The 15,766-nt window shown below is 44.5% G+C and overlaps 1 protein-coding gene across 5 annotated transcripts in view; it reads right to left on the bottom strand.

The window, feature by feature from the left end:
- The window catches only part of LOC121536473 (tensin-1-like), a 318,940-nt gene that overhangs the window by 198,453 nt on the left and 104,721 nt on the right, over positions 1–15,766 (bottom strand). For all 5 annotated transcript variants that reach the window (XM_045206739.1, XM_045206740.1, XM_045206741.1 and 2 more), the window contains exon 2: positions 6,844–6,961. In XM_045206739.1, the coding sequence (XP_045062674.1) occupies positions 6,844–6,961 (118 nt within the window). The remainder of the gene's footprint in view (positions 1–6,843; positions 6,962–15,766) is intronic.

Below are 15,766 nucleotides of genomic sequence, written 5' to 3'. Positions count from 1 at the left end.
CTTGTCATGTTATCATCATCAGTCTGTTAACGGTCAGCCTTGTCATGTTATCATCATCATGTGATAATCAACTGATGAGGGGGAAAAGTGTCCATGAAAACAGTACTTGTTCTATAACAGCACTAGGATATGGCCATTGACCTGTAATGTGTAGGATAATCCAGTAGAGGGTATTGGAAGTATAATGTCAACAACATAGAATGACTGTTTTCCTTCAGTTTATATGATACGGAGAGGATAAAGTCATCCTTCTACCCCCCCTTACCGCACCCCAAAAAAAAATATATATATATAAAAAAATATATATATATATTGTAAAGTGGTTGTCCCACTGGCTATCATAAGGTGAATGCACCAATTTGTAAGTCGCCCTGGATAAGAGTGTCTGCTAAATGACGAAAATGTAAATGTAAATGAAAATGTAATGGTGGTCCAATCTACCACATGTTGGGGGAGTGTGTCGCTGAGGCTCTAGAGTTGTGTGTGTGTGTGTGTGTGTGTGTGTGTGTGTGTGTGTGTGTGTGTGTGTGTGTGTGTGTGTGTGTGTGTGTGTGTGTGTGTGTGTGTGTGTTTGTGTCTCGGCTCACTGCTTTCTTAAAACCATCTTTATAACGTTACAAAATAAGTCCTCTCTATAATGTCATATAACAAGTCCTTAATGCTGTCATTATGAACATTTAACTGATTTTGATAAACATATTGGACTGAGAAGACAACACCAATCCATCAGAAAAAACTAATAGTCATGTTCTTCCATCTGATCTTCTCATGTGGCTAATGACTAGGAAAGGGGACCAGAAAACACTGTGTGCTAGTCGATGTACTTATCCTAACACTAACAATGTACTTATCCTAATGCTACCAATGTACTTATCCTAACGCTAACAATGTACTTATCTTAACGCTAACAATGTACTTATCCTAACACTACCAATGTACTTATCCTAACGCTAACAATGTACTTATCCTAATGCTAACAATGTACTTATCCTAACGCTAACAATGGACTTATCCTAATGCTAACAATGTACTTATCCTAACGCTAACAATGTACTTATCCTAACACTACCGATGTACTTAACCTAACACTACCAATGTACTTATCCTAACACTAACAATGTACTTATCCTAACGCTAACAATGTATTTATCCTAACGCTAACAATGTACTTATCCTAACACTACCAATGTACTTATCCTAACGCTACCAATGTACTTATCCTAACACTAACAATGTACTTATCCTAACGCTAACAATGTACTTATCCTAACGCTAACAATGTACTTATCCTAACACTACCAATGTACTTATCCTAACGCTACCAATGTACTTATCCTAACACTGACAATGTACTTATCCTAACGCTACCAATGTACTTATCCTAACACTAACAATGTACTTATCCTAACGCTACCAATGTACTTATCCTAACACTAACAATGTACTTATCCTAACGCTACCAATGTACTTATCCTAACACTAGCAATGTACTTATCCTAACGCTACCAATGTACTTATCCTAACGCTAACCCTGTCTGTACTATTCATCTACTCTATACCAGATTATTCAACCTGCCTCAGTTAGTCCTAATATTCAGCCACCTTCATATACTGACACACACACACACACAATTCTTATTCTGAGATGCATGAACACTTTTGTTCACTCCTTAGACATGACCAATAAATCCTTTCCAAGCAGACAGGGTACAGGGTTCATATTTAGCTATCCTCTGTTACATTCCATCTATACAGGCTGACTGTCAGGGAGCTATCCTCTGTTACATTCCATCTATACAGTTTGACTGACAGGGAGCTATCCTCTGTTACATTCCATCTATACAGGCTGACTGACAGGGAGCTATCCTCTGTTACATTCCATCTATACAGGCTGACGGACAGGGAGCTATCCTCTGTTACATTCCATCTATACAGGCTGACGGACAGGGAGCTATCCTCTATTACATTCCATCTATACAGGCTGACGGACAGGGAGCTATCCTCTGTTACATTCCATCTATACAGGCTGACGGACAGGGAGCTATCCTCTGTTACATTCCATCTATACAGGCTGACGGACAGGGAGCTATCCTCTTTTACATTCCATCTATACAGGCTGACTGACAGGGTGCTATCCTCTGTTACATTCCATCTATACAGGCTGACTGACAGATAGCTATCCTCTTTTACATTCCATCTATACAGGCTGACGGACAGGGAGCTATCCTCTGTTACATTCCATCTATACAGGCTGACTGACAGGGAGCTATCCTCTGTTACATTCCATCTATACAGGCTGACTGTCAGGGAGCTATCCTCTGTTACATTCCATCTATACAGGCTGACGGACAGGGAGCTATCCTCTGTTACATTCCATCTATACAGGCTGACGGACAGGGAGCTATCCTCTGTTACATTCCATCTATACAGGCTGACTGACAGGGAGCTATCCTCTGTTACATTCCATCTATACAGGCTGACTGACAGGGAGCTATCCTCTGTTACATTCCATCTATACAGGCTGACTGACAGGGTGCTATCCTCTGTTACATTCCATCTATACAGGCTGACTGACAGGGAGCTATCCTCTGTTACATTCCATCTATACAGGCTGACTGACAGGGAGCTATCCTCTGTTACATTCCATCTATACAGGCTGACGGACAGGGAGCTATCCTCTGTTACATTCCATCTATACAGGCTGACTGACAGGGAGCTATCCTCTGTTACATTCCATCTATACAGGCTGACGGACAGGGAGCTATCCTCTGTTACATTCCATCTATACAGGCTGACTGACAGGGAGCTATCCTCTGTTACATTCCATCTATACAGGCTGACTGACAGGGAGCTATCCTCTGTTACATTCCATCTATACAGGCTGACTGACAGGGAGCTATCCTCTGTTACATTCCATCTATACAGGCTGACGGACAGGGAGCTATCCTCTGTTACATTCCATCTATACAGGCTGACTGACAGGGAGCTATCCTCTGTTACATTCCATCTATACAGGCTGACGGACAGGGAGCTATCCTCTGTTACATTCCATCTATACAGGCTGACGGACAGGGAGCTATCCTCTGTTACATTCCATCTATACAGGCTGACTGACAGGGAGCTATCCTCTGTTACATTCCATCTATACAGGCTGACTGACAGGGTGCTATCCTCTGTTACATTCCATCTATACAGGCTGACTGACAGGGAGCTATCTTCTGTTACATTCCATCTATACAGGCTGACTGACAGGGAGCTATCCTCTGTTACATTCCATCTATACAGGCTGACTGACAGGGAGCTATCCTCTGTTACATTCCATCTATACAGGCTGACTGACAGGGAGCTATCCTCTGCTACATTCCATCTATACAGGCTGACTGACAGGGTGATATCCTCTGTTACATTCCATCTATACAGGCTGACTGACAGGGAGCTATCCTCTGTTACATTCCATCTATACAGGCTGACTGACAGGGAGCTATCCTCTGTTACATTCCATCTATACAGGCTGACGGACAGGGAGCTATCCTCTGTTACATTCCATCTATACAGGCTGACTGACAGGGAGATATCCTCTGTTACATTCCATCTATACAGGCTGACTGACAGGGAGCTATCCTCTGTTACATTCCATCTAGACAGGCTGACGGACAGGGAGCTATCCTCTGTTACATTCCATCTATACAGGCTGACTGACAGGGAGATATCCTCTGTTACATTCCATCTATACAGGCTGACTGACAGGGAACTATCCTCTGTTACATTCCATCTATACAGGCTGACTGACAGGGAGCTATCCTCTGTTACATTCCATCTAGACAGGCCGACGGAGAGGGAGCTATCCTCTGTTACATTCCATCTATACAGGCTGACTGTCAGGGAGCTATCCTCTGTTACATTCCATCTATACAGGATGACGGACAGGGAGCTATCCTCTGTTACATTCCATCTATACAGGCTGACTGACAGGGAGCTATCCTCTGTTACATTCCATCTATACAGGCTGACTGACAGGGAGCTATCCGCTGTTACATTCCATCTATACAGGCTGACTGACAGGGAGCTATCCTCTGTTACATTCCATCTATACAGGCTGACTGACAGGGAGCTATCCTCTGTTACATTCCATCTATACAGGCTGACGGACAGGGAGCTATCCTCTGTTACATTCCATCTATACAGGCTGACGGACAGGGAGCTATCCTCTGTTACATTCCATCTATACAGGCTGACTGACAGGGAGCTATCCTCTGTTACATTCCATCTATACAGGCTGACTGACAGGGAGCTATCCTCTGTTACATTCCATCTATACAGGCTGACTGACAGGGAGCTATCCTCTGTTACATTCCATCTACACAGGCTGACGGACAGGGAGCTATCCTCTGTTACATTCCATCTATACAGGCTGACTGACAGGGAGCTATCCTCTGTTACATTCCATCTATACAGGCTGACGGACAGGGAGCTATCCTCTGTTACATTCCATCTATACAGGCTGACTGACAGGGTGCTATCCTCTGTTACATTCCATCTATACAGGCTGACTGACAGGGAGCTATCCTCTGTTACATTCCATCTATACAGGCTGACGGACAGGGAGCTATCCTCTGTTACATTCCATCTATACAGGCTGACTGACAGGGAGCTATCCTCTGTTACATTCCATCTATACAGGCTGACTGACAGGGAGCTATCCTCTGTTACATTCCATCTATACAGGCTGACTGACAGGGAGCTATCCTCTGTTACATTCCATCTATACAGGCTGACTGACAGGGAGCTATCCTCTGTTACATTCCATCTATACAGGCTGACTGACAGGGAGCTATCCTCTGTTACATTCCATCTATACAGGCTGACTGACAGGGAGCTATCCTCTGTTACATTCCATCTATACAGGCTGACGGACAGGGAGCTATCCTCTGTTACATTCCATCTATACAGGCTGACTGACAGGGAGCTATCCTCTGTTACATTCCATCTATACAGGCTGACTGACAGGGAGCTATCCTCTGTTACATTCCATCTATACAGGCTGACGGACAGGGAGCTATCCTCTGTTACATTCCATCTATACAGGCTGACTGACAGGGAGCTATCTTCTGTTACATTCCATCTATACAGGCTGACTGACAGGGAGCTATCCTCTGTTACATTCCATCTATACAGGCTGACTGACAGGGAGCTATCCTCTGTTACATTCCATCTATACAGGCTGACTGACAGGGAGCTATCCTCTGTTACATTCCATCTATACAGGCTGACTGACAGGGAGATATCCTCTGTTACATTCCATCTATACAGGCTGACGGACAGGGAGCTATCCTTTGTTACATTCCATCTATACAGGCTGACTGTCATGGAGCTATCCTCTGTTACATTCCATCTATACAGGCTGACGGACAGGGAGCTATCCTCTGTTACATTCCATCTATACAGGCTGACGGACAGGGAGCTATCCTCTGTTACATTCCATCTATACAGGCTGACTGTCAGGGAGCTATCCTCTGTTACATTCCATCTATACAGGCTGACGGACAGGGAGCTATCCTCTGTTACATTCCATCTATACAGGCTGACGGACAGGGAGCTATCCTCTGTTACATTCCATCTATACAGGCTGACTGACAGGGAGCTATCCTCTGTTACATTCCATCTATACAGGCTGACGGACAGGAGCTATCCTCTGTTACATTCCATCTATACAGGCTGACGGACAGGAGCTATCCTCTGTTACATTCCATCTATACAGGCTGACTGACAGGGTGCTATCCTCTGTTACATTCCATCTATACAGGCTGACGGACAGGGAGCTATCCTCTGTTACATTCCATCTATACAGGCTGACTGACAGGGAGCTATCCTCTGTTACATTCCATCTATACAGGCTGACTGACAGGGAGCTATCCTCTGTTACATTCCATCTATACAGGCTGACTGACAGGGTGCTATCCTCTGTTACATTCCATCTATACAGGCTGACTGACAGGGAGCTATCCTCTGTTACATTCCATCTATACAGGCTGACGGACAGGGAGCTATCCTCTGTTACATTCCATCTATACAGGCTGACTGACAGGGAGCTATCCTCTGTTACATTCCATCTATACAGGCTGACGGACAGGGAGCTATCCTCTGTTACATTCCATCTATACAGGCTGACGGACAGGGAGCTATCCTCTGTTACATTCCATCTATACAGGCTGACGGACAGGGAGCTATCCTCTGTTACATTCCATCTATACAGGCTGACGGACAGGGAGCTATCCTCTGTTACATTCCATCTATACAGGCTGACAGACAGGGAGCTATCCTCTGTTACATTCCATCTAGACAGGCTGACGGACAGGGAGCTATCCTCTGTTACATTCCATCTATACAGGCTGACTGACAGGGAGATATCCTCTGTTACATTCCATCTATACAGGCTGACTGACAGGGAGATATCCTCTGTTACATTCCATCTATACAGGCTGACTGACAGCGCGCTATCCTCTGGGGATGGGGGTGATTAAGTGTCATGATATGCCTCTCAGCAGGAGTCAAGGGCCCTAGCTTCAAGTAAGCCAAGATACACACTCGCTCACTACTGAATACCCACAAACAAACAACACAAACAAACACAAACAAACTGGCACTAACAGCCAAACTGGTACTTATTAGCAAACTATCATTGAATTAATTGAAAACCTCCTGACCCCTGACCTCCCCAGAGCTACTTAGACTATTGTAGCATAATTATTCACATTGACCACAACAGTGACCTTAACTGACCCTGAATGACCCCTTGACGGACCCTGGTTACCATGGTAACATGTAGGCAAGGTCAGTACTCACCTCTGCAAATGAGCCCCTCCTGGCTGACGGTCTGTTTGCACACGCCACAGTGCTTGCTCTTCTTGAACGTCTTCACCCGAAAGGTGTGTGAATGGAGTCTACCCTCAAACTCCTCAGGCTGCAAAATGAAAAAGACAAAGTGTGGAGGGTTAGTGTTCAATTGCAGATGGCTCAGTTGGATGGGGTGTGGTGGTGGCGATACAAAGTGTGTTCAATTTGTTTGTTGGCCACGGTATATGCAAGGTTTTTGTGTGGACAAAGTAATTTGGACATTTCTCACAGACTAAGAAAATGGGACTATCACCCAAACTAGGAATAATAGTCACATTCACATTGTCAGTATAAGTTAGGTTAAAGGACACTGCATCTTCAGGCATAGTCAATTAAACTTTTATCATTTGCTTAGATCAGGGATGGGCAACCGGCAGCCCACGGGCCACCTCTTTGTAGGCCCACGGATCTATCCCACCACCCCAAAAAAATTATATACAGTATATACAGTATATACACTACCGGTCAAAAGTTTTAGAACACCTACTCATTCAAGAGTTTCTTTATTTGTACTATTTTCTACATTGTAGAAAAGTAGTGAAGACATCAAAACAATGATATAACACATATGGAATCATGTGGTAACCAAAAAAGTGTTAAACAAATCAAAATGTATTTTTTATATTTGAGAATCTTCAAATAGCCACCCTTTGCCTTGATGACAGCTTTGCACACGCTTGGGATTCTCTCAACCCGCTTCACATTAAATGCTTTTCCAACAGTCTTGAAGGAGTTCCCACATATGCTGAGCAAATGCTTTTCCTACACTCTGCGGTCCGACTCATCCTAAACCATGTCAATTGGGTTGAGGTCGGGGATTTGTGGAGGCCAAGTCATCTGATGCAGCACTCCATCACTCTCCTTCTTGGTAAAATAGCCCTTACACAGCCTGGAGGTGTGTTGGATCATTGTCCTGTTCAAAAACAAATGATAGTCCCACTAAGCCCAAACCAGATGGGATGGCGTATCGCTGCAGAATGCTGAGGTAGCCATGCTGGTTAAGTGTGCCTTGAATTCTAAATAAATCACAGACAGTGTCACCAGCAAAGCACCCCCACACCATAACACCTCCTCCTCCATGCTTTATGGTGGGAAATACACATGCGGAGATCATCCGTTCACCCACACCGCGTCTCACAAAGACACGGCAGGTGGAACCAAAACTCTCCAATATGGACTCCAGACCAAAGGACACATTTCCACAGGACTTATGTCCATTGATCGTGTTTCTTGGCCCAAGCAAGTCTCTTCTTCTTATTGGTGTCCATTAGTAGTGGTATCTTTGCAGCAATTCGACCATGAAGGCCTGATTCACACAGTCTCCTCTGAACAGTTGATGTTGAGATGTGTCTGTTACTTGAACTCTGTGAAGCATTTATTTGGGATACCATTTCTGAGGCTGGTAACTCTAATGAACTTACCCTCTGCAGCAGAGGTAATTCTGGGTCTTCCATTCCTGTGGCGGTCCTCATGAGAGCCAGTTTCATCATAGCGCTTGATGGTTTTTGCTACTGCACTTGAAAAAACGTTTAAAGTTCTTGACATTTTTTTGTATTGACTGACCTTCATGTCTTAAGTAATGATGGACTGTTGTTTCTCTTTGCTTATTTGAGCTGTTCTTGCCATAATATGGACTTGGTATTTTACCAAATAGGGCTATCTTCTGTATACCCCCCTACCTTGTCACAACACAACTGATTGGCTCAAATGCATTAAGAAGGAAAGAAATTCCAAAAATTAACTTTTAAGAAGGCACACCTGTTAATTGAAATGCATTCTAGGTGACTACCTCATGAAGCTGGTTTAGATAATGCCAAGAGTGTGCAAAGCTGTCATCAAGGCAAATGGTGGCTATTTGAAGAATCTCAAATCTCAAATATATTTTGATTTGTAAAACACGTTTTTGGTTACTACATGATTCCATATGTGTTATTTCATAGTTTTAATGTCTTCACTATTATTAAAAACTTGAATGAGTAGGTGTTCTAAAACTTTTGACCAGTAGTGTATATTTTTTGGGAACTCTGTCGGGGTCTCAACTTACTGTTGAGGGTTAGAATGGTAGAATAAACAAGGTGCAATTTCGAAATGTGTTTGTGCATCAGCAGTTTTTCTCTTGTTATGTCGGTCACCGACAGTCACTCAATTAGCCCATGTCAGCTAACATTTGGTAAGTTAGTCTAGCGGCCAGCTATCTAAACTTGTAGTAATCATGGTCGAATTACCAACTGGGGGGGGCCCCCACAAAATGTTGCTTAGGGCCCCCAAAAGGATAGGGCCGGCTCGGACTGCATGTGTGGGTATGGATGTGGGTCAGACCCAAGAGCCACTGCGGCCCCTCATGAGTTCAGATTTTTTGTGGCCCCCACCTCCATCAAAGTTGAACATCCCTGGCTTAGATAATTAACATAATATTAATCAAATGGACTTTGGTGGTTGGACTTTTTACCTAACTTGAGATGAACACACAGAACCCAAACGTTTCCACATCATAGACAAAATATTTGCACAAAAGTGGATACATGTTAGAATTTGACACAACAACTGTAGAAATGGTACACTTCGTCTGTGTACAGACACTCAGCTGTCCTCTACAAGGAAGTAGTCCCCATTTTCTCTACTCTGAGAAACAAGAATAACCACATAACCCCATCTTACTCCACCCCCCTCCCTCCTTTCCCTGGGCCACTGCTGCAAGCCCTCTGAGATGATTCCTATCTGACAGTGTCCACAGTGCAGCCTCCCCTGAAAGGACCCCCTGTCTACAGCCAGCCAGACCCAGTGTTTTCATTCTCCTATAATTACATCTCAACTGTTCTCCCTTCTTCCAATCTGCCTTCTAAAACCCGCTCATTGGCAGGGGAGTCGGGGTAACAGAAAAGCCAAAGGACAACCGTATCCCGTAGCGTCTTGCTCGCTGCTAAACCTGTGTCATGTTCCCTCTCTGTGGTCAGCCTGTCCTTCATGGACGACTTTGGGGGAATTGGTGACATCACTTCCTCTGAGTATTTGCTCAGCTGGTCCCGATTTTGGTTTTTTTTGAGTTTCTGCTCCGTGGGATATTGAGTCCCGCTAACACACTGTCTGTTGGCCCAACAAAGCAATATTGAGCCAATATAACAAAATGATTGCACAAGTTAAGAGATCACACATGACCACACCAGGAGATATCCTGAATCAAGACCAACACGTAAACACGGAGGAAAGAATGTTCTGTATAACAAAGAGACCTGGGGACCGAATCGACTCGCAATGCATTGTGGGATAGCAAAGATGTAAAACAGACCAGATTCTATAGCCTACACCCTTCCCTTCTTAAATGGTGTAGTGTAGTGTGTGTGTGTGTGTGTGTGTGTGTGTGTGTGTGTGTGTGTGTGTGTGTGTGTGTGTGTGTGTGTGTGTGTGTGTGTGTGTGTGTGTGTGTCTGTGTCTGTGTGTGTGTGTGTCTGTGTGTGCATGCACACGTCTCTTAATGCTTTATGAGGAAGAAACACTGAGAAAACTGATGAGGGCTTACTGAATGCTTTTCAAGGTAGGAAATGCAGACCGGAGTGGCTTTGTAATATCCATCCAGCTTCCATTAAGCTAGTGTGTGCTCGCTGGACAGGGTTAATAAATGCCATGTGGTTGGCACATTGAGCAACTTCACAGAGGGATTTTATACGGCATGGGAAAGGACAGGGAACCTCCAGGAATGGCACAGTATGGAGTGACGGTGTGTTACAGAGAATTCCCAGGCCTGAGAGAATTCCCAGACCGGCCACTCCAGCCACACCAGTAATGACTGTATACACCCCGTTTTGTCATCAATCCCAAGCAGTCGGTGGAAAAAGTGGTTTAAATGCAGTAAAGCAAGGTTAGAGGTAAGCACTTCAGCAGACTCTAGCTGGCTCTCTCCCACCATCTCTCTACATACTGTATACAGCATACCACCCTGCATCCCACTGCTGGCTTGCCACTAAAGCTAAGCAAGGTCGCTCCTGGCCGGTCTCTAGATGGGAGAACAGATGCTGTCGGAAGTGGTGTTGGAGGGCCAGTAGGAGGCACTCTTTCCTCTGATCTAAAAAAAAATATATAATAATATCCCAATCCCCCAGGGCAGTGATTGGGGACATTGCCCTGTATAGGGTGCTGTGACATTGCCTGTGTAGGGTGCAGTCTTTTGGATGGGACGTTAAATGGGTGTCCTGAGACTCTGTAGTCACTAAAAGATCCCATGGCACTTATCATAAGAATAGGGGTTTTAACTCCAGTGTCCTGGCTAAATTCCCAATCTGGCCCTCATACCATCATGGCCACCTAATCATCCCCAATAGGCTTATTCATCTCCCATGTAACCATTCCCCAGGTCATTGCTGTAAATGAGAATGTGTTCTCAGTCAACTGAACTGGTAAAATAAGGGTTAAGTCTACATTCTCTTTCATCTCACTTTCTCTCTCGTTATTTCTTCACTTCCGTTCTCTCTGTCTCGCTCTCTTCCTCCCCTCCACAACTGTCTACCTTTCTTTTTCTTTTCCTCCACTTAGCAGAGAGGTAGATTTATGGACGTCTGTGCAGCCTACATGAAAGCCCAAGGTCTGGTTCCCATGACAGGCAAAGATTAGTGCCGTCTCCCCTCCAGTCAAAAGCTAAATATCATTTTTTATCATCAGACTGATTTAGCATAAGGTGTTTGGGTTAGGACCAGGATTAGCATTAGCCTCGGTTAGCATTATGTTCAGTCAAATGACCATGATGGTTAGCAGCAGCAATGCTAGCATCATGTGCATAGTTCAATGATTGTTGAGTTTAGCTTTAGTGGGGCAGTCATAAACCAGTGCTTACTAGCTCAAATGTAGATCCTGCCTCAATATCAAATGATTATGTATCACTTTGACATGACACCACATACCAAATGTGTTGCAGTATTTTCTACGTTGCTATTCTCACAGCTTTTCCGTAGCCTACCATAGCGCCTCTTGGGCTCATGGTGACGACTAGACAGCCCGACCCTTCATTCCATCTCTGGGCTATGCCTTGCCACGGCCTAATGTGATTAGCCTAATCTGGTTAGCCTAAAACAATGACTGGAGCTTTGTTGGGCGGCCATCTTGGCAAGGCCATCTCAGAAGAGGGATGAACCTGTCTGGCATGGCTACATGATAATACCAGCATTCCATGCCAACGCTCAGCCTGTCATCTGCTCAAAAGGGAATCTGTTTGTAGGAGATTGTTTGTGCGGACAAAGTTCATTGGTTGTTGCCTACCCGAAACGTTTTTGAAGCATTGTGGTATTTTGACAATAGTGAGAGAGAATAATTGGCATAGGTCCTACAGCTAGATGTAAATGACTTATAAAGGAGCCTACTGATACGAAACTTGCACTTGGCCACAGATCTAGGATCAAATGTTCCTACCACTAATCCTAACCTTAACTATTAGAGGGATACAGAAGTACCTGACATTGTCAGCATTAAAGAGACATGCCTACAAACATTATGGAGACACTAGTGCACCACAGCTGTCGTAGTGTCTTCCTTCTAACCACATTAACCCCAATACCCCAAGCTTAGGTGATGTACTATTTCTTGCCTGAGGCGTGAATGGGGTATTTTATTTTTTACTTCAGCGGACACTGAAACTCTGACTCATATCAGTGATCGCAGTGCGCTAGCAAGACCAGCTTCATGAAATAACACCCTGGTCAATGCCAGTAATTCAACATGCATGTTTTATGATATGTATCTGGCTGAAGTAAATAAACAAAGAATTAAACTGGAACATGGTTTAAATTCATTCATATTTTTGGATTCTAATCAAATTACCCAAACAATGTGCAGGATCATTTTTTAAACTGTGCATATGCACACGCACACACACACACCTCTTGATCACCTAGTTAGTCAGTTGACAGGGTTGCTATAAAAACGTTGGTCCTGGAATCTCCTATGTGGGCTCTCATCAACAGTGTAATTTTGGTTCATTATAGACTTACAGTAATCTGTTCCCACTTCCCGAGAAGAAGAGAGCTCAAGACTAAATGCAAACAAAAACAACCACATTATCATGTATACACACGGTAACACTTATTCAAACATTTATACATAATCCATCTGACATGTATTTTTATTCCCATATGAACATATGCCTACATCACAGAATAGCAAATAAACTGGCTCTGTAGCCTGCCTCTGTAGCCTGCCTCTGTAGCCTGCCTCTGTAGCCTGCCTCTGTAGCCTGCCTCTGTAGCCTGCCTCTGTAGCCTGCCTCTGTAGCCTGCCTCTGTAGCCTGCCTCTGTAGCCTGCCTCTGTAGCTGTGTAGGGGAGAGTGGGGTAAATTAAGCCAAAGGGATACGTTGAGCCACCCTTGTTTCTAGGAAACCAAATAATTAGAAAGATGTCACCACAGAGGAGATTCCAGGAACCCCTTTCCCTTTCCTTTTGTGAGGAGGCAGGTAGCCTGGCGGGCAGGAGCGTTGGGCCAGTAACCAAAAGGTTGTTGGATCGAATCCCCGAGCTGACAAGGCAAAAATCTGTCGTTCTGCCAGGGCAGTTAACCCACTGTTCCCCGGTCGCCAATGACGTGGCTGTCGATTAAGGCAGCCCCCCTGCACCTCTCTGATTCAGAGGGGTTGGGATAAATGTATAAGACACATTTCAGTTGTACAACTGACTAGGTATCCCCCTTTCCCTTAATGGAGTCTGTGAAATAACAAGTTAGGTCCAAAAAACTGATTTTCACCAAGTCAAATTAAGTTATTGTGTTCGAGGTTTCATGATGCATGTATGTAAACCAGATTGTTCTATGCATCAGTTGGGGTCTCTATAAGGTCCTAAACCTAGCATGAAAGGGAATCCTTGTAGCTGTGTGGGTTAATACAGTCAAAATGTTTGCCTTGGGGTAAATTGAGCCAATGGCCGTGGGGTAAATTGAAGAGTTTTCTTCCCAGGTTTACTGCAAGGCATTATCTCTGGGATATGAGGTAACAACAGGGCCTGACCGATGTTAAAAGTACAAAGTGTTTGTTAGGTCTTAAGCCTCTGTTAAAAGATTAAAAATGTGATTGTGTTGAATTGTTTTTGGGAAATAAAGATAGACGTGGTTTTAAAAAGGTGGTGGTAATATTTCATTCAGTACAGAAATTTGTAGGCGGCTTAATTTACAAGATACCACTTTTTTTTTCACAAGCTATGTTTTCAAAACTGTAATGTTACATTCATTCTGATTATTTCCAGGGATACACAACATCCTGAAATATATGTTGATATCTTTGTTTGAAAGAATACTATATTTCCCTTGACGGAGTGATGCTGAATGTAAAAAATGGCACAACTTACCCCACTCTCCCCTAGTTGTGTTTCCTTCACTCTTGCAGACAGAGAGGGAGACAATGTGAGGGACCCTCACATGCGCACACACACATACACACACGCCAGACAGGCAAAATGTCTCAATCTCAGTCTATTCAGCCGAGGGAGTCCCGTTGTATTTGGCCCTCTCAGAGAGAAGAGCGGACCCCCCCAAAAAAACAGACTTCTAGTGTTTTCCTCCCCTATTCACAAGGGCTATGCAACAGAAATGGGGAGAGTGCAGCAAAACACTTTTGGAAAACTTCAGCTCTCCTGCCTGGCCCCCCATGTCAGTCACTCGCCTCTCCACTTTTTTTTTTTTTTTTTGGGGGAGTGAGTGAGCGTGGTTTAATTCCCATTAGCTATTTGGGCTGGAGCTCATCTTCTTTTCGAAACCAAACAAACAAGCTGTCTGCTGCTTCTCAACCATCCCAGGCCTCCACTGTTTAACCCCAAATACTATGGAAATAAATGGCACAAACAATATAGCAGGGCTCCCTTTGTTGACCCGGGCCCTCTAATTGTTTCCGTTCATTAGGAGGGCCGCCGCTCGCTGAGTTTGTTTATTGTTTGTGGTGGGGAGGAAAGTGGGGGACTCTGGGATACGGGGCGCCAGGGATTACGAGGGAGGGGGTGAGGGGTGGCAGAGGGGGGTGTAGGGTAATCATGGGGATACATTTACAAGAGACAAGGTCTGTGATGCCAACCATGCAAATGCCTCTGGCCTGTGGTCCTCCCCGTCCCCTCACTTTTCTCTCAGCCAGATGGGCACAAAGGCAGATGGCTTGAAACAGGCACCCTAGGACCCCAAGGCCAGTGTACAGACAGCTCCCTCGCTGAGACGCTAAGCTCCTGGGAACAGGGTCCCATCCCCCACGAGCCACACACACACACATACTCAGACACACACACACACAATGGAGACCCCTAACCCAGAGGGAGGGAGTGGGGAGTGTGGTTTGGGGGCATGGCTCCCACTGGGCTGACAGGATCTAAAGCAGGGCTATAGCACTCTGGGGTATCCTCTCCTCGTCTCCTCTGGATGAACACCGTGGATCTCCAACTCACTGAAGGATCATCGAGAGCTACTGGGTGTGCAGGCTTTTGTTTTAGCCCTTCAGTACCACACCTGTTTCAGCCAATCGTGGCTCAGACTGAAAACCGATGTAGATTTCTTTCAATCAGGTGTGTTAGTGATGGACTGGGATAAAAAATTTAAAAAAACTGCACAGCGCGATATCACTCCAAGACAGAAGTTGGAGAACTCTGATCTACACTGATCTACAAACATGAGATAGGTGAAAGCAGTATGGTGAATGCTTATTGGGAATGTATTATTCACATCTATTCAGATGGAGGAAACTATGAGAGGAAGCAGCTACAATGAAAGGGAATACCTGTGTGAGACATGGAGAATGAGCAGACCTCATATCCTCCTCAATAAGCTCCAAATCGGTACATTGACAAGCAGCAGAAACAGGGTGATTCAAGGCATCTTGATCCAGACCAAAAATTCATTAAAGACCAAAATTGGCTAAACAA

Source organism: Coregonus clupeaformis, chromosome 23, assembly GCF_020615455.1.
Source record: "Coregonus clupeaformis isolate EN_2021a chromosome 23, ASM2061545v1, whole genome shotgun sequence".
NCBI lineage: Eukaryota > Metazoa > Chordata > Actinopteri > Salmoniformes > Salmonidae > Coregonus > Coregonus clupeaformis.
The sequence above is the reverse complement of the archived record's forward strand: the minus strand, read 5'-3'. Positions and strand labels throughout refer to the sequence as shown.